This window comes from Pongo abelii, chromosome 8 (assembly GCF_028885655.2).
Source record: "Pongo abelii isolate AG06213 chromosome 8, NHGRI_mPonAbe1-v2.0_pri, whole genome shotgun sequence".
NCBI lineage: Eukaryota > Metazoa > Chordata > Mammalia > Primates > Hominidae > Pongo > Pongo abelii.
The window spans coordinates 102,248,670-102,267,785 of NC_071993.2; the positions used below are offsets into that span (position 1 = coordinate 102,248,670).

Here is a 19,116-nt window from a genome sequence, read left to right on the forward strand (position 1 = left end):
AACAGTAATCAATTAATTCAGAGGGTCAGGAGTTAGGTTATTGAGAAAAAAGTAAGGTAAGAAGTGGTGTCTTCAAGGAGGTGGCAGAAGGCAGATGGTAAATGATTAAGAATGGAAAGGAGGGTATAAGAAATTGAAGCAGTGAATTTAAGCCTCATTTGAGAAGCTTGGCAAAGGAAGGAAAGAAACAATTAATGACCAGAACACACATATGCCACACAATTCTGAATAAAGTTTATTAAATAATATGTACAGCAAATGTAGTAATTCAACACATCTATTTATCAAATCAATCCACTGCAATGAAGAAAAATAAATGAACAGAAAAGTCTATGTCTGCACAGGACATGCTCTCAGTGTGTAATTTAAATGGCAATACTTTAAATTAATTGGTTATATATAATGTCAGTTATTTTTCTTTCAGAATATAATCTTTTTTGTAGTAACCTATTCTAGCAATAGGACTTAATACGATTGCAGATAAATAGGACTGCAAAAACCAAAAACCCAAAATAATGAAGTTAAAAAGGAAAAAAAAAAACTGTAACTCAGATCATAGTTACCTTCCCTCCCCAATAGAATACTTATCGTAAATTTTAACACTTTACAATGGCTATTTTTGTGCTAAAAATCTGTAGGTGAGTTATTTGGAATTCCTTCATTTAAATAAAAATGCAAAAAAACTTCATGACTTCCTTTACCCCCTTCCATTCAAATTTTTAAAATTATTTTTCTATACAAGGTAGGTACATGGGCTATACAAAGTTAAATATACATATTTACAGCCCCACTTCTTAAGCACATTATTTTTTTTTTCTTTTACTGATCCCAGAGAGACTGCAAAAGATAAGGAGTTTCGGGCTTGCCTTTACCCGGAAGCATGGCTAATATATCAAAATGTGTTGCAAGGCATGCCGCCAGTTAGTTGCACTTGCTATTAATAAACCTGTATAAACATTTCAGCATAAAAATAGGTACTTTATATTACTAAATGTCTGAAGACAAAAGAGCAATTGGAAATCTGTTTCTTTTTTCGTTATACATAGGAAGGCGACGTGATGCAAATTTTAACACAAGATTTTATTAAAGACGGGCAAATTGGTGAGGCATACCTGAATTTCTGGAGATATACAAATGCGTGAGGCTGGCATCATATGCAAATGTGGCTTTATAAATTGGTTTTATTTTCTAGCTGTATTTAAAGAGGTGTTCAAAATTACCTACTAATCAAGAAGCACCCCTGAAAAAACTATTAGATAAGATAGTGTTATTAATGGTTTGCATCTAAAGACCAGGAAACACATTAGCCAATACATTCCAAAATCGGTGAAATGCTGCCGTGCAAATTGCACGTGCATATGCATTTTTACTATATTCCCTCAGAGACAGTAAAAAACAAACAAACAAACAAAAAAGAACAGTGCTCTTACATGGTGGAGCAGACCTTCCAAAACAACAGGTCTTACTCTTACTGGGTTTTAAGGAAAATCAGGAAGTCTCCTTCTACCCAGAAAGCTCACCCCCTCCAGAGTTCCATAACCTTTTCCCTTGGGATTAAGGCCCTGCTGTGTCATACTTAAAAACAAATGTCTGTGGAAAGAGGTAACTCATTCCTATTATCAATCATTTACACCTTAGTGTGAATGAATTAGTGGCAGTTTCTTTCCCGAGAACAGGATTTAAAAGAACAATAGGGAGAAAGTGAGGGTACTGTGGCTGTCTGGTGGGGGATGGGAAGCTGATGGGATCCTAAGATGGGTATTTGTGAGAGCAGCTGAGGCACAGGCATTGAAAACAAATTTTGCCTACCTGTAAAGACTCTAGACTTTGTGACAATGGTCCTGGGGTAATTCTGAGATATATGCAGACAGCCAGGGGTTTCTGTACACAACCCTACCACCTAGAATTGCTCCTCCTATTTGTGAGCTTGGATGTGTATCTGTGGGGGAAGATGAGAGTTTAGAGACTCTGGAAAAATTCCAAGTATTTCCAGCTATGAACTACCCTCAGACAAAGGTTCTTCCAGCACCCTAGTTGTTTAAAAGTGAGCTAATGGAGATGGCAATATGACAATGCTTTCTAGGATCCCTCCAGGGAAAATTCATCTCTCCCTCCCTCACACCCTTCTTAGCACATATCACAGTCTCTCTTGATTAAGTTCGTTTTCCTGTGTCTGTCTCCCCAATCACCTCTGAGTTTCTGGTGGGCAGGGAATGGGTGATTTCTGTATTTGTCTCACTCAGGGGTCTAAGAGAGGCCGATAAACATCCTTGAATTGGACAGAGTTGTGACCAAGCAGCCCGGGCATCATAGGGGCCTCTCTCTTCTGATCTGGCCCCCACAAAGAACAGACGTCCTGGTTGCTGCTGGTAGTGGCAGAATTGCTGCTTCAGTCTGAAGAGAAGCCTTGCCAGGGTGTACTCAGATTCACAACCCTGGTTACTACATTTTGTGTGATCCTTGAACTCCTACAGGGAGTAGATCTGGAGCCACGGCAAACCCTGGGCATGTCTTGCTTATGGTTGTCCCCCAAGCAGCCAGAGTACATTGGTGTATGTTAAATGAATCACTGAACATCATTTTTGGTTTTCTATGAGAATAGGCCTCCCAATTCTAAACTGTCCCAGACAAACACAAGCCAGAAAAGAAAACTTAGCAATAGTGCTCTGATGAATGCAGCTGCACTGTCCTGAAGGTAACCATTTCTAAAAGCAAAGGATATGGGAAAAGAATGAACCACAAGTGGCCTCTAGAGCCACAGGGCTTCCTGACTTCATCACTCAGAAAACAGACATAACCTATCTGCTTGGCCATCTGCTCCCCAGTTCTCATGGGCAAACCTTGTGTGCTTTTCTGTCTGAACACCAGGGCAGTCAATGGCATTGCTGCACAGCAGGCTGAATGCATCGGGTGCCTCAGTTTTGCCTCTGTTTCCCCATCCACACCTCAGCAGGTTGAGGGAGGGATTTGGTCTTGGGCAGTGTGGGGGACTCCACCTTTGTCTAGGGATAGTCTTGGTAGCTCAGACTGACCTCCAACAGCGTTAGAGGATCGGCTGGCTCCAGGGGAGCTGAGAAATGTAGGCTGGGGGTCTTGGTGCATTCTTGGGCTTGAAGCCTTCAGGCTCAATGATTGAGATGGGAGCTCTCTAAGGCTGGGGCAGCAGGAGGCATTTCTGGCTAACTCTGCTCCTGGACTATGCTTCAGGTCAGATTACCCAAGAGGTGGAGGGGAGGGGAAAGGCTGAAGTGGCTCCCAGAAGCGGCTAAGTAAATACAATTTGCTTCAATTCTTTTTGCTCAGCACACTAGTTCGGCCGTCTAATATACAGTAACCTTAGACAGGCTTGGGTTTTAAACACAACACTTCTCTGTCCCTGTCTTTTGCTTCTTACTTTATCCACTGTATTAATTTTCCTACTGACTCAACTAAAAAGATCGGTTCATGAATGATGCTTCATCCTCCAATAAAAATAATCTCCATGGTTTTCAGTCTTCTTATAGATACAAAGGTTTTACATAGTTGCCTGGAAAAGTACCAAACTGCCTTGTCCTTCTTGAAGTACCTATGAAAAAACACACACATACAAAACATGAGAAGACCCACTCGCTTGAGTTGAGACAGCACGCTGCAGAGATTTCTGCTCCAAAACCCCTTGTAACAGTCCTGCAGCTTAGAGAATACCATACGGTTTCCAAAGTCCTTTCCCCATCTTATCTCACTTAGGCTGCCAAATAATGCTGGGTGGTAAGCAATGTAGGCATTTCTAGTACTCCTGTTTTTCAGAAGAAGGAACCCAGGTTCAGAGAGTAGAAGTAACATGTCTGAGGTCCCACTGCTTAGTAACTATCAGAGGCAGAATCTGAACTGAGGTCTTCTGACTCCCAGTCCATTGCTCTTTCCAACACTTCTGCTTTGTGGAGGAATTCATATATTTATCTGACACAAGAAGATACCTGGGATTTAGATTTTCTAAACCATGCAGTTTCTAAAAGCCCACTGACTATGGCCATCCATCAAAAGGAAATTCCTATCGAGCTTGTGCCTAAGCCCCCAGTTGAGTCCCTATCTTTGGTACTAACCTTGTTAGGGTTCCTGCTAAGCCAGGAGCATTGAGCCATCTGGGAACAAAGCCCTTCCTGGGCTGCTCCAGATGCAGCACTGCTGATCCTTAATCTAGTTCCTTCCCTTGGGATTCTCTCTCTAAAGCAGGAGTGGCAAATATATGTTGTATCATCATTATCGTCTCTTTAGCAGACATCCCAATTGATAATTGCACCCTTATCACAATTGGCTTAGATTTGGCTTCGGAATCCTGTTGTACACAACATCTCAAGCAGCCATTACCAGTGGGTTGGAATTACTACCCAAAGTGAAACTTCTAAGCTAAAAAAATATGTTAAAGCTTAGGACACCTAAAACATCTAGTTGAACTCCTATGGAGAATGGCCAAGAAGGTTAGAGAACTGAGATGGTAGGGTCCAGAGATAATAAGAACCTTGCCTAGGGCCACATAGCTAGTTAGCATCTTTCCTTATGGATGAGACAAATGAGTTCTGCTAAGGCTACTTTATTTGTAGTTTGAAAACGCTACTTTTCAAAGTGACCGAGGAGGCTGGGCATGGTGGCTCACGCCTGCAATTCCAGCACTTTGGGAGGCTGAGGCAGGCAGATCACTTGAGGTCAGGAGTTCGAGACCAGCCTTGCCAAGAGAGTAAAACCCCATTTCCATTAAAAATATAAAAATTAGCTAGGCGTGGTGATGCAGGCCTGTAGTCCCAGCTACTTGGGAGGCTGACGCAGGAGAAGCGCTTGAACCCGGGAGGTGGAGCTTGCAGTGAGCCAAGTTTGTGCCACTGTACTCAAGCCTGGGTGACAAACCAAGACACTATCTTGAAAAAAAAAAAAAAAAAAAAAAGCAAGTGAAGAGTTCAGGGATGCAAGGAAGATACTCATCCCAAAATATTTCCTTTACCCAGCTGCCTGGCAGGCCTTCATTACAGAACTGGTGCTCCTTCCCACACCTAAGTTCTCATAAAAAAAGAATATATTCCTGAACGAGTTTAACAGCTAGTGCATACTAGCGCTGCACTCTCTAAAATGATAGCCACGTGTGACTACTGAGCACTTGAAATGTAGCTAGTCTGAAATGAGCTGTGCTGTAACTATAAAATACACATTGGGTTTCAAAGACTTAATATGAAAAGATGTCTGTAAAATAACTCATTAACAATTTCTCATATTGATTACATGTTCAAATGGTAGCATTTTAAATGCACTGGATTTACAAAATACATTAGAATTAATTTCACTGGTTTCTTTTTACTTCTTTTCAATGTGGCTTCTAGAAATTTTTTTTTTTTGAGACGGAGTCTCGCTCTGTCACCCAGGCTGGGGTGCAGTGGCGCAGTCTCGGCTCACTGCAAGCTCCGCCTCCCGGGTTCATGCCATTCTCCTGCCTCAGCCTCTCTGAGTAGCTGGGATAGAAAATTTTAAATTTCATACATGACTTACATTGCGTTTCTATTGGGTTGCACTGCACTAGAGTGGTCACTGACTTCTCAGACCTGATTTCTACTGAACAGATGACTCAAAGTAGTGAGGGCTTGGGCTTCTGCGGACCTTGGGAGGATGGGGTAGTTCTCTAAGAGGCTGGTGAGGACAAGGCAAATCTTTCTGACTTCTCATTCATGTTGAGGTCTTGCTGTCCTTACCACCCCAGCCCTGATATTACTTTGCTTTAGCAAAGCTTTGCCAGAAAAATCAGGGAAGGGCTGGTCTTTGGAAAGAAGATGAAGGTGAAGCCACTTGTACAGGGAGAAACTGAGGCAGAGTGGGTCAATATCTCCCAACATTATATTCATGCCTGAGCAGAAAGAACACAGATTTCAGGAGAGACGGGTGGCCTGAGTTCAAATCCTGGCCCCACTATTTGCTACCTTGGTGATCTTGGCATAGTTAATTAACTTCTTTGGGCCTCAGTTTTTGAATCTGATAAATGAGGATAATTCTTATCTTACAGGGCTGTTTGTTGAGAGAACGTCAATAAAAGCATATCAAACACAGTGTCTGCTTTGTAACAGAATCTCAGTAAATGTTGATCTCTCTCCTTCTTGTAAAGGCAAATCCTTTAATTAAGCAGGCTGCTTTGATTAATATTATTGAAAGCCTGGAGTAAATAAGGTCTTTAGAATGTCTACACATATGCCTGAGTTTCATGGTAGAGACATAGGCTCAGTCAACATTTTCTTGTGTTATTTCATAAGGGTTTTAAAAATAAAATTTCCAAATGCAAAATAGACACATGCACAATATAAATATAAGTGGAAACTAGGGTCAGGTGCGGTGGCTTATGCCTGTAATCCCAACACTTTGGGAGGCCAAGGTGGGTGGATCACCCGAGGTCAGGAGTTCAAGACCAGCCTGACCAACAAGGTGAAACCTCGTCTCTACCAAAAATACAAAAATTAGCTGGGCGTGGTGGCAGGCGCCTGCAGTCCCAGCTACTCAGGAGGCTGAGACAGGAGAATTGCTTGAACCCGGGAGGCAGAGGTTGCAGTGAGCCGAGATCGCACCACTGCACTCTAGCCTGGGCAACAGAGTGAGAGTCTGTCTCAATAAATAAATAAATATATAAAAATAAAAAAAAAAAAATAAATGGAAACCCAGTTAATAAATTTGACAACTGCTCTTCTGTGCAGCAGATTTGGTTTCAGGTTCAACATTAGCAACATCCACACCATCATAATAGCAACACAGACTGGTGGCCCAGAATTCGCAAGGTCGTAAAAATCTGAGAAGGCTCTTCTTTCTGTGCAGAGAAGATTGCTTTGCTTTTTGCATGGCTCATCGCCCCGTTATTCCCTCAATACACAACTAGTAGGAAAAGCATGATGAGATTCTTACCAACAAACCATCCATCGTCACATTTTTCCATGACATCAACGATATCTCCATCGCGGAGTTCCAACTCATCATCATTCTGTGGTATATAGCTATATAATGCTTGATAGCTAAATCTATACATGAAAAAAATGAACAGTAAGTGACTCAAATGTCGACAGGATTAAATAAGGAATTTTTAAACTCCATTTCAAGTTCAATCAACTTTTCAGTAGTGTTTCCTACTTATCAGTAGGGATAAAAGCATTTTATTGACTATTTCCCTAATAACTTGGCATTTGGGGAGATGCATTCAACATATAAGTTAATTAAGACTGAGGGATGGAGAACTTCTGACAAGCAAGCCATGATCAGTCTTACTTAGCTTCATTTGGTTACCACAGCCAAGCCTTTTTATTTAGAGCACTTCCTACTCTACCCCGACCTCTGCCTTTAAAGCAGTGGTCCCCAACCTTTTAGGCACCAGGGACTGGTTTTGTGGGAGACAATTTTCCCACAGATGGGGTGGGGTGGGGGGGATGGTTTTGGGACGAAACCATCAGGACATTAGTTAGATTCTCATAAGGAGGGCATAACCTAGATCCCTCACATGTGCAGTTCACAATAGGGTTCATGCTCCTGTGAGAATCTAATGCACTGCTGATCTGACAGGAGGCAGAGCCCAGGTGGTAGTGCCTGGGGATCGGGGACCCCTGCTTTAAAGTAAACTAAGCCTTTTCCTTAACACAGAATAATATATGTAGATTATCAAGCATAATCAGAAGTTATTTGGGCCCAGAGACATTACATTCTGGTCATACATATGGAGAACATAAAACATTTGTTTTTTTAAAAAAGTGTGTGTATAATAGCCATATATAATATATATAATAGCTATATATATGGCTATTAAAAGTACATTCCAATTGCCTCACTGTTTAGCAAAACTATCTTGAGTTTCTTTACATGCCTAAACACATTTCATTCACTGCTTTTAAATGTGGATGTCATTTTTCTGAAACCCTTGAAAGCTTTTTTCTATCCCAGTGAGCATTGAGGGCAAGATTTTTATTTACTTGCTAGTTGGCCTAAGGCATTGGGTCTGTGCTGTTTTGTCTGTTCTAGCAGCCACTGGAGACAGCTGGACTGCTTGTGGTGAAATCTGATCCTACTTTGGCATCAAGGAAAAGCTTTGTTTTTATTTATTTCTTCAACAAATACATAAGAGGCACCTACTATGCACCAGCTTCACAACTCTGTTTACTATTTTGAGACACAACAGTAGCAGGCAAAACTGTAAATGAGCCAGTCATCTACCATTTCCAGTAGATGTCAATGAATTCCAGTGTGCAAGCAAGAAAGACTAGAAACAAGCAAGTGGAGTCAGCTCCCAGAAACAAGAGGTTCATTCTGCTCTGCTAAAACCAGAGGGACTACTTCACTTTCCACATTTATCCAAATGTATTGATAATTTGGAGGATGGATCTGGTTGCCAGAAGGAAGGTCTCAAATGAGGAATTAAGAGATGCAGATCAATTTCCAATTGGTAAATAAATACTTTTTTTTTTTTCATGTTTCTGTATTTGCCTGCTGTCTCCTGCTCAATTTGGAGTCCCCTACTGGCCTCCCAACACATGCCCCTTGCCAGCTTCTTAGAATGCCTGGGCCCTTTAACTCCCACCACAGCTGCTTTGCCAGCCTCAGCCCTGGGAAATAACTCCAGTATCTGCTTCTCTATTTTCACTCCCAGACAGTGGAGACTGGCTGGACAAAGTCCCACACTCTTGCTGCTTGGGTCCCCCAGGCAGCTCTAATTTGGGATGAACCTCATACTCCTTAGAACATTGTCCCATGGGGTCCTTCCCTCAGCTCTCCTGCCAATCCTGGTGCCCCACGCTCAGCCAAGAGCTCTCACTCTGGAGATGGAAGCTTGCTGTGGGCAGCATCTTAATCCTCCTCTCCTCCAGATTTAAGTCTCTGTGCCTCCACTCACCTTCCTGCCCCTGCTCACACATGTGAGGAAAGAAAGGTCCCTTCTCCAAGCCGCGTTGAACCCCCTTCCTGGGCTCTTCCTTCACTTACTTTTTTTTTTTTTTTTTTTTTGACAGAGTCTCGATCTGTCTCTAGGCTGGAGTGCAATGGCGCAATCTCGGCTCACTGCAACCTCCGTCTCCGGAGTTCAAGCGATTCTCCTGCCTCAGCCTCCCAAATAGCTGGGACTACAGGTGCGTGCCACCATGCCCAGCTAATTTTTGTATTTTTGGTAGAGACAGGGTTTCACCATGTTGGCCAGGATGGTCTCGATCTCTCGTCCTCGTGATCCGCCCACCTTGGCCTCCCAAAGTGCTGGGATTACAGGTGCGAGCCACCGCGCCTGGCCTCACTTACATCTTATTTGCATTAACTAGCATTTTACTCTGGTAAAATCCGCTTGTCTCTGCACCCTAAAAACACCTCCCCTGCCTCTGCTATTCCCTTGATCTATAGCCCCCTGCCTTCCACTCACCATTTACCCTTCCTAACACAGTACCTGCCACCACCCCTGTTAACACTAGTACTGCCATATCAGAGGTCACCAGGGATTTTTCCAGTTGCCATGGAAAATGCCTGGTGGACATTTCTCACTTCCCACTCTTGGCCTCTCTGGGGCAGGTGACACTGCTGACCAGATGCTGTAGCTGTTCTGTGAAAGTGAACGTCTTACACCCTCACTGGCATCTCTTGCTGCCCTTCTCTGTCTCTGTGGCTGGCTAGGCTTCTTTACCTGTATCTCTGTTGGTAATTATACTCACTTCCACGGTTACAAAATGCCCGCTTTGTCCTGGCTCAGGCCCTCATGGTTTCTTAGCTGGACTGATGTCTTCTAACAAACATCTTTGTCCCTGATCTATGAAATCTACCCTCCACTCTGTTGCCACAGTTATCTTCCTAAAACAAAATATGATCAATATGTTCCTTACTTCAAAAACCTTCAATGGCTCCCTAGTACTTGCAGAATAAAATCCAAACTTACTTCAACTGCATTCTGGAATCTACCATCTGGTCCCATCCCACCTCTGAGCTTCATCTCTATCTCTTCCATGAACCATGTGCTGCAGCTACACGGGCCCTTTCAAGTTCTCCAAATACTACCCACTGTATGCCTTTGCACATGTGGTCCTCACCTCCGGGAAGATATTTTCCTCCCTTTACTAGCTCTCAGAATCCAATTTGTCTTTCAGTGTTTGGTCCAAAGCTCTCTCTCTCTGTGCACACAGTTTCCTCCTATGTGCGTAAAACGTAGGAGATATCCAATAATTTTTTATGAATGAATGAATGAATGAATGAATGAAGCAACCCTTTCATTCATGGCTGGTCAGAATTAACCATTCCTTCCTCTATATTCCCACTACACTAGCACTGAAACCAGTTAGCACAGCTCTCATTTGACATTCTACAGCAGTTAATCTTCACCTGTCTCTCTCTCCCAGCAGTCTATGACGGCCTTTATTTACCTGCCACCTGTTTTCACCTCAGCTGACACAGAACATGGCCTTCACTAGAAATCCTCAGGAGAGAACCTGGGAGTAGTTCACTCATTCCTGCAAATGACTGCCCCATATTCAGCCAGTGACCCACTTTCTAAGACCAACAGTCCTCTGAGAACATGAGAATCGAAGTTCACCAGGAGTACTTACAAATCTTGTGAGGTTTGACTCCTGTCAGGGGTGACTCTTCGCTGCTGGGCTTGAGGTTGCTGAGAAATGATTAAAGATGATTTATTGTCAGAAGGGGATACCTTGTGATGAAAGTCAAGGGGATGAGAAACAGTGCTGCAGTAATGAACAGATTTTTCGGCAATGTTTATGATCTCATTGCAAACCGCTTCCTGTGAGGTGGCCCCGAGATATCCAGAAACCCCAATAAAACAGTCAACATGGGGACAAAAAAAAAGAAAGAGAGGAAGAGATGTAACATTCCAGACGAAGCACATAAGTCCAGGGAGAAAACAGAGTTGAAGATCCAGGTTAAAAAAATAGATATTCCAGTAGTGGAGTGCAGGAGGGATCCAGGCGTAAGCATGGGAAAACAGGTAAGATACAGAAGAATTTGGAATTTAGTAAGAATATTAAAAAAAAAAAAAAAAAGGCAGCAGCATAAAAGCCTGAAATTAGTGAGTGACTGTTACAAATGGAATACTTTAGGGTAGAAATGCAAGTATGTATCCCCAATCATGCACAAATACATTAATTTAATCCCACATATAGGCAGAGTAGAAATATCATCTCTAAATTCCTCTGCTCTTTTCCAGGGGCTGGGGGTAATGGAGTGGCCTAACATCTCGCTCTACTACAATAGCCACAGAATTATTGTAAATAATGTTTCTGTGGGTTCACCAGGCATCACTCTAGTCTAGATTCCAGAAGTAAGGATCAGTAAAATTCTCTTTAGAAAAGCTGCAGTCTTATTCAACAGGCATCTTACCACATAGCTCTTTTCAGATTCTGTGAGATCAGGTCCTGCTCTCAATGAATGATGAGAAAGCTGTGATCACCAAGCAAATTATAAGGGAGACATTTTAGCAGATGTCACATTGCAAAGGATTCAAAATAAAAGCATGAGCAAATCCACGTACCACACCATCACGCTTGGATGACACCGGATACCGGCGGCCTATGGCCACCAAGTCTCCACAACAACAGGGTGGGTGCACAGAAGAAAATGCAAATGTAGAGTTAGAAGCAAGCATCCAGGAAATGAAATGGGAAATTGGAAACATGGCTGCAGTGAGGTGAGGATGAACAACACAGGGTCCCCAGACTGGCAGGAGAGAGACTCAGAAAGGCCATCTTAGCCAGGTCCCTTCACACATATTGGTCCCCTCACGCTCAGCTATTAAGCATCTAGGGAAGGCGGCTGAACCCAAAGCCAGTTTTGGTTATTTTGTTGACTGGAAGCCCCCTCTAGCAGAGCAGGCCCGTAGAACCATCAAGTCTGCCGTATTTCAGAAACTTATAAAAACTGAAAAAGGGAATAACATTTTTGAAAACTTCCTTGGTAATATATGAAGTATCAACCAAGACCATTCCCCTGGAAAAATCTGCAAATGACACACTCCAGTGAGGTATGAGATGAGTTCAGATAGCTTGTAGGACAGAGCTTGCTTTCAGAAATAGGACTGTGTGTGACGAAACTGTCACTCTTCACTTACCAACCCAGGTGCCACATGCTGACATAGAAACACAGGTGCAAACATGGCCAAGCAAACCCGCCTTTTGAGTGGGGCTTCCATTGTAGAGGCCAGGCCTTCACTGGAAGAGTGTTTGGAACCATGTCCCCCAGAAAGGACTCAATTTCAAGCTCTAGGAAGTTTTTCTAAATAAATACCCTGAAGAGCCATCCTTGAAAAAATCCTCCAGGTAACATGCAATAATAGCAACAGGCCAGCCAGGCACGGTGGCTCATGCCTGTAATCCCAGCACTTTGGGAGGCCAAGGCGGGAGGACTGCTTGAGCCTGGGAGTTGGAGACCAGCCTGGGCAACAAAGCAAAACCCCATCTCTACAAAAAAATACAAAAATTAGCTGGGTGTGGCAGCACACACCTGCAGTCCCAGCTACTTGGGATCAACTGAGCCTGGGAGATTCAGGCCGCAGCGAGCCATGATTGCACCGCTGCACTCCAGCCTGGGTGACAAAGCAAGACCCTGTCTCAAAAAAAAAAAAATTAAAAAAAAATAATAATAAAGCAATAGGCCACAACTCCAGGGCCTTCTAAATGGGCACTTAGAAATCTTTTGTGCATGACCCACTTGTTTCACAGAGAGACACAGAAAGAGTGGGAGCCTCCCCTGAGGTCACACATCAAGTCAGTGGTAGGCTTTTCTCCTGGCTTCATCTATTGTCCCATCTGACCTTGTCTTTTATCCTCAGACCATCTTCTACCTTATCAAGTGTGCTCACTGACCTCATCTTCAGTGAGTCCCTCAGAAACCCTGGAGTCAGGCAGGACAGGGTTTATCATTGTTTTCTTTAAAAGCCTAGGAAGCTGATGCTCAGAGGGGTTTCATGCATTCCTCAACATCACACAGCCAGTAAGAGGTAAAGTGGCTCGGCTGCTCTTTCCACTCCACCAGACCACCCTCTCCTGTTCACCTCCACTGGAAATGTCCTCAACCGTTAGCACACCCTGCAGGACTAACTTCCATTGCAGGCATCATTTCAATACCCCTGTCCTTTTGGGAAGCCTCTTCAAGTTCTCCAAAAACCTTCTAAACTGCAACCACTCAAACCAGTCACCTTGCACTCTGACAAGAGTAAAGGAAGAGGCGGAACTAAATGGGCCACGTCATGCTTCTTCTACAATGACTCTGGACGTTAGGTCTTTGCCGGGTGACTGGGAGCCAACCTTGTATGGCTCCAATACCACCCACCCTCCACTCACTGCCTCTGGATTAAGGTGTCCATATCACAAAGGAAAGAAATGGACATTTCCAAGTACCTTCTATGTGGGCTTTCAGAAGAATGAAACGTCTGAAATGTCACCTTGAGTAGGTGACAATGACATGCAGATTTTAACATCACAGAAGGGAGAACTTCCAAACAATCCAACAATACAAGGGGCTGCCTCAAGTGGAAGTGAGTTGGCTGCCATGGCAGCTGTTTAAGCTGAGGCTGCTGTGGACTATGACTAATTGGGATATTGTAGAGCCATCCTTCTTAGACTTTAATGTATATAGCTATCATTTGGGATCCTGTTAAAATGTAGACTCTGACTTGATACACCTGGGCTGTATTGTGAAATTCTGCATTTCTACTTGGTAGTGCTGACGCTGCTGGTTCACAGACCAACTGTAGGCAGCAAGGGTGCAGAGGACCTCAACTGCCCTACAATGAGATTCTTTGGCTACAGTATGCCAAGACCGGGGTGGCCTGGGTCACACCTCATGAAAACAAAAGTTCTCATAAAAAACAAAATATTTCCACATTCCAGCTGGTGGTCTCATGACCTCAGGTCAAATGTGGTATAAAGAGAGGATGTAGACAATCTCTTGGCAAGATCTCCATAGTTTACAGAAACCTAGCCTCCTTCCACTCAACTTCATTCATCCCAAAGGAGTGACTGGAATCAATTATCTAGCAAACAATTTGGTGCTGAAAAGAGGATCAGTGAATCAAATATAGTAAGAAGAACTTGATATTTTACAAGCATATATAGGTCCATTACACATCTGACTTTTGTACTAACCCTCTGACTTGAGGAGTGCAGAATAAGGAATTTAAGGCTCAGAGGAGTTCCATCCCAGACACTATTTCTTTTTTTTTTTTTTTTTTTTTTTTGAGATGGAGTCTTGCTCTGTTGCCCAGGCGCGATCTGGGCTCACTGCAACCTCTGTTTCCCAGGTTCAAGCAATTCTTCTGCCTCAGGCTCCCAAATAGCTGGGATTACAGGCATGGGCTACCATGTCCAGCTATTTTTTTTTTTGTATTTTTAGTAGACATGGGGTTTCACCATGTTGGTCAGGCTGGTTTCGAACTCCTGACCTCAAATGATCTGCCCACCTCGGCCTCCCAAAGTGCTGGGATTACAGGCGTGAGCCACTGTGCCTGACCCCACTTCTATACTCTTGTCCTTTTGGGAAGCATCTTCAAGTTCTCCAAACCCCTTCTAAACTGCAATCACTCAAATCAGTCACCTCGGACTCTGACAGGAGTAAAGGAAGAGACAAAACGAAAGGGGCCATTTCATGCTTCTTCTACAATGTCTCGGGACGTTAGGCTTTTGCCAGGTGGCTGGGACCTGACCTTGTGAGGTTTGTACGAGGTAGTGTGAGAGCTGAGCCCTTTGACATCTAATCTCCATATACCACCTGCCACCTCCCTCTTGGGTCATGATTAGATTGCTTGTGTAGCTATGATAGCAACACCGAATTTCTGCCTTGTCTGAAAACAGGCACTATTTATCATTTCTCTTCTTGAATACTTTTTACTCTAGGTGTTCAAAGACATTTCCTTATGTAAAAGATACGGTGTATGGTAATAGCGTCCAATTATTAATTGTGAACTATAGTACCGGAAGGGATACTGATGGTCCCCCTTGTACCTTCCTTGGTCTCAGGCCATACCCAAAGCTAAGGATAATCATCATCATAGCTTTAACATCTGTATAGTACAAACTTAACCCCATTCCTGAGAGGTAGGGATGACTGGGTGCCTCACTTAGCATTTGTTGAATAAATGAAGGAAGAAGGCAAGATAAACATTTATTCTATTAGCTAAGACTCAATTTCTCTCTGTTTAGATTTAAGTGAAATAGCTCATATAATTGAAATGTAAACCAGTTTTTTTTCAGGGGATGGAGACATGGCATGGGGGTAAACCCTCAGTGGAAATGGAAACCATTACTATCTATCACAAGAATCAGCCCTTCATTTTGAAGGCTGTTTATCCTCAGATTTTTTTTCCCCGTTAGGTATGTTTTCTTTTCCTGTCCCCATTTTCTAACCACTTTACAGCTTTGTACAGTGCTTCTTCTGGACCTATCCTGTGCAAGATGGTAGCCAGTAGCCACAGGTGGCTGTTGGACACTTGAGATGTGGCAAGTATGAAGTGAAATGTGTTATGTGTAAAAATATACACTGGATTTCAAAAACTTGGTACAAAATAAAGAATGTAAAATCTCAGTAATAATTTTTAGATATATTGGGTTACAATATATTATTAAAATTTCAGTTGTTCTATTTTACTGTGTCTACTAGAACATTTTAAAATCACACATGTGGCTTACATTATATTTCTACTAGACAATGCCCCTCTGAACCCTCCCCAGGTCCTCAGCATCTGCCCTTATTTAAGCCTAAGAGAAGACACAAGTTCTAACAAGGACTTCATCTAGGGTTAAGAATAAAGTTAAGAATAAAAAAAAATGCTAAGGACATTTCTGACTCTGGTGATGGCATTCCAGTTCTTCACGTGTTTACAAAAACAACCAGCCCAGTGCATGCATACACATACACACACACACACACACACACACACACATACACACACACAGACACACTGCACTCCCCTCCTTTCCCCCATTAATAGGAAGCAGGTGACAGTCCTTGATCCAGAAAGTGCTTTCTTCCGTATTTGTACACAAGTCACCTCTCCTGGCCTGGAGCTTGCTTCATTCTCCCCAAGTGGGTGACCCTGCATGCGTCCTTGCTGTTGCCCTTCTACTTTCAGTTCACAGAAATCCCCCAGAAATCAGATCTTAGCCTCCCTGGAGCTGTTAATCCCTCTGGATCCACAGAACACCTGGCGCTACTGTGGAGTTACTAAGCATCCACTTCCAGCTTTGGGTGTGTGCCAAGGCCTTGTGGGCCCAAATAGATTGCACACAGGCTACAGAACAGCAGGAAGTCCTGAAGATGTGGACAGGACAGAGAAACTCAACTTCTCCCTGGCCCCAAATCCCCTCTAGAAACAGCACGAGGCTCTGCTGCTCCCCTAACCTGCCCGAGTCTCACAGAAATGGCACTCCTCTAGTTGTCTCACATCTCAAGTCTTCTCAGAGCCCACCCCACCTTTCTGGTGACCTACCCTGACCTCCCAGCAGGACAGTGAGAAAATCCGGGTTCCAGGCCATGCTCTGTACTAACTGATTGTCTTGTGAACAAAATGCTTAACGTCTTAGGACTTCAAGTTCTAAAATACATAAGAGGATTGGACATAATTTACATAAATGTCCTTTTTGCCTCTAATGCTCTATGATTGCAATGTGCCTGTCCTATGGGTTAAGAAGTAGGAGTGGGTAGGGGCTGACTTGGCTTAAGGGAGGCAGCACTCCACTCATTGCTTACTGAAGACTGGGAGGGGGAAGGCTTTTGACTGCAGCCTCCAGATATGGATGGAGTGCTCACTTCTGGAAGTATCCCAAGCGACTGCCCCAAAATAGTGATAGATTTGCACCTACTGGAACATCATGGGCAAACTCTTCCAGAGGAGTAGAAAGGCCCGAATGAGTCAGTCTCCTGGGTTTGAGCTCCAGGAAACCACCAGAGCACCCTCAAAACAGCTCTGACTCCACTGAGTTATCTTATTGAGTTTACTGAGAAAAAGATCACAGCTTAATATAAAACTAATTACAAACAACTAGTTCAATTGCTTACCATCTAGATTTTATCTCCTTGCAAATCACTCACTAGACAATACATTAACTTTGTTGTAATTTGAATCTGATTACAACACTAAACTTAAATGCTCAGTAAATATTCAACCAATGCTCAGCCTTCTCTTCATAGACTATCATACAGTCTTCTCTTTCTTTCATAAGACAGTTAGGGGAGTAATGGCAGATACATATTCAAGTGTGAAGAAACCAAAGGCTTTCCAAGAACAGTTTATGCCTTTATACTGAAGGTAGAATAAACTAATTTGAGGAGCACAAATTCCAAATTTTCTAAATTCTCGATTTGTATAACCCAAAGTAAAATGATTTTCCCATCATTCTCTATTTTCTTCTCTTCCCACCCCCCGCCCCCCCGCCCACCATTTTTCTCTCTTAGGTGGAACAGGGTAAGGTAGATAAAGCAAACTACTTTTGTTTCATTTCCCTGGTACCTCGACATCACACAACAGGTATTTATGGTCCCATTACAGGCTTTGCGCTAGCTGCTTTCATCTCTATTATATTTCATTTAATTCTCATAGTAACTCAAGAAGGTGGTCAACATTGACCTCATTTTACAAATGAGAAAACAAAGACCTGCCGTGTGTGAGTTGGGAATGTGAACAGTTAGTATTGGAACATCTGTCTCTCAGACTCCAAATTCTGCACATTCCACCACACCCCAACCTTTGAGGTTTGTGCTCTGCCAGAGGAAGATATCAGAAGAGCTAGAGAGAGATGCTGACCAACAGGTCACCTTAATTTGTCCAGTACCCTGTGGCTGGCACTTTCTACTGACATGCTCTATTGTCCTAACACCTTTATAAGGGTAGACACTTTAGCTTTGGGTCTTAGTCCCTTACCCTTTTTTTTTCCTATTGTCCAGACTAGAGTGCAGTGGTGTGATCATGGCTCACTGTAGCCTTGACCTCCCAGACCCAAGTGCTCTTCCCATCTCAGCTTCCCAAGGAACTGGAACCACAGGCACTCGCCACCACACTTGGCTAATGTTTTTATTTTTGTAGAGATGTAGTCTCCCTGCGCTGCCCAGGCTGGTCTCAAACTCCTGAGCTCAAGAGATCCTCCTGTGTTGGCCTCCGAAAGTGTTAGGATTACAGGTGTGAGCCACCGTGCCCAGCCAGTTCCCTACCATTAGTGTTGAGAGAATACCTGCTGTTTATTTTTGTAAGTACTGCAGCCAACGTCTCTCCCCATCCCGTAAGCTGTTAACGCCCTCTATTTAGAGATTTCCCTTCTGAGTGAGTCAAAGGAAAATGTTTCCTATATTTACTTGAGTATCTTAACATTTAAAATTTCTTTTTTTCTTGCAGGTTCCATCACAGCTTCCTCTTCTATTTCTGATTTCCATCCTCAAGGCAGGTCTATGCCTCTGTTCTTATCTTTCTGGGAACTAACTTAGTTTCCTTGTGTTGAGAAGTGTTCCCTCTGAAGTCACATCTTTCTGTCTCAAGTTGAGTCACCTTCCCTCCTTCTCCTTTCTCTAAGCCTATAGTTTGTTCTTATGCTTCTCAGACAGATGCTTTGAGGACACATAGCTTTCCTGTATATTGAGATTTTATTTGATTAGCTTCCTTCCCTTTAGGAACCAAACTGACATCACAAAATTTCTGTCACTTTCCTCAGGCCTTGGTTTTCTCATCTCATTGTAAAAGACTGGAGGCTCTTAACCTGGTGGTCTGTCACAGGTAGACTTGGGTGTGGGCCTTTTGAAACAATGCAAAACTGTGTGTCACTTTCCTCCCCAAACTACTGGCCTAGAGTCCTCGGCTGACCTCAGATTCTCAAAGGTTCTGTGATCCAGAAAAAGTTGTCAGTTACTGGAGTAGATGGTCTCTAAATATTCTCTTTAATTAAAAAATTCTAGGAGGTACTCTGACAATTTGTAAAAACACTTAAAAACCAAGGCTGGATGCCAGTCAACAAATAGTGCTTCTGTCACAGAGAAACTCAGTAAATATTTGATCATGAAAATGATGGGATTTTTCAAGACGATCTTCCCTTTGCTTTCTTTTTCTTTTTTTTTTTTTAGTGGAACAACCAGTTTGATCTGTAACTGACTGTGAACAATGAATTGAGATAA

The 19,116-nt window shown here is 43.0% G+C and overlaps 1 protein-coding gene across 17 annotated transcripts in view; it reads right to left on the bottom strand.

The window, feature by feature from the left end:
• Positions 1–212: 212 nt before the first annotated feature.
• The window catches only part of SORBS1 (sorbin and SH3 domain containing 1), a 251,763-nt gene continuing 232,859 nt past the window's right edge, over positions 213–19,116 (bottom strand). For 12 of the 17 annotated variants that reach the window (XM_063727053.1, XM_063727050.1, XM_054521431.2 and 9 more), the window contains 3 exons: positions 10,560–10,618; positions 6,907–7,019; positions 213–3,565 (listed from right to left, as the gene is read on the bottom strand). In XM_063727053.1, coding sequence (XP_063583123.1) covers positions 3,498–3,565; positions 6,907–7,019; positions 10,560–10,618 — 240 coding nt within the window. In that variant the 3' untranslated portion in view covers positions 213–3,497. 17 annotated transcript variants of the gene reach the window in all.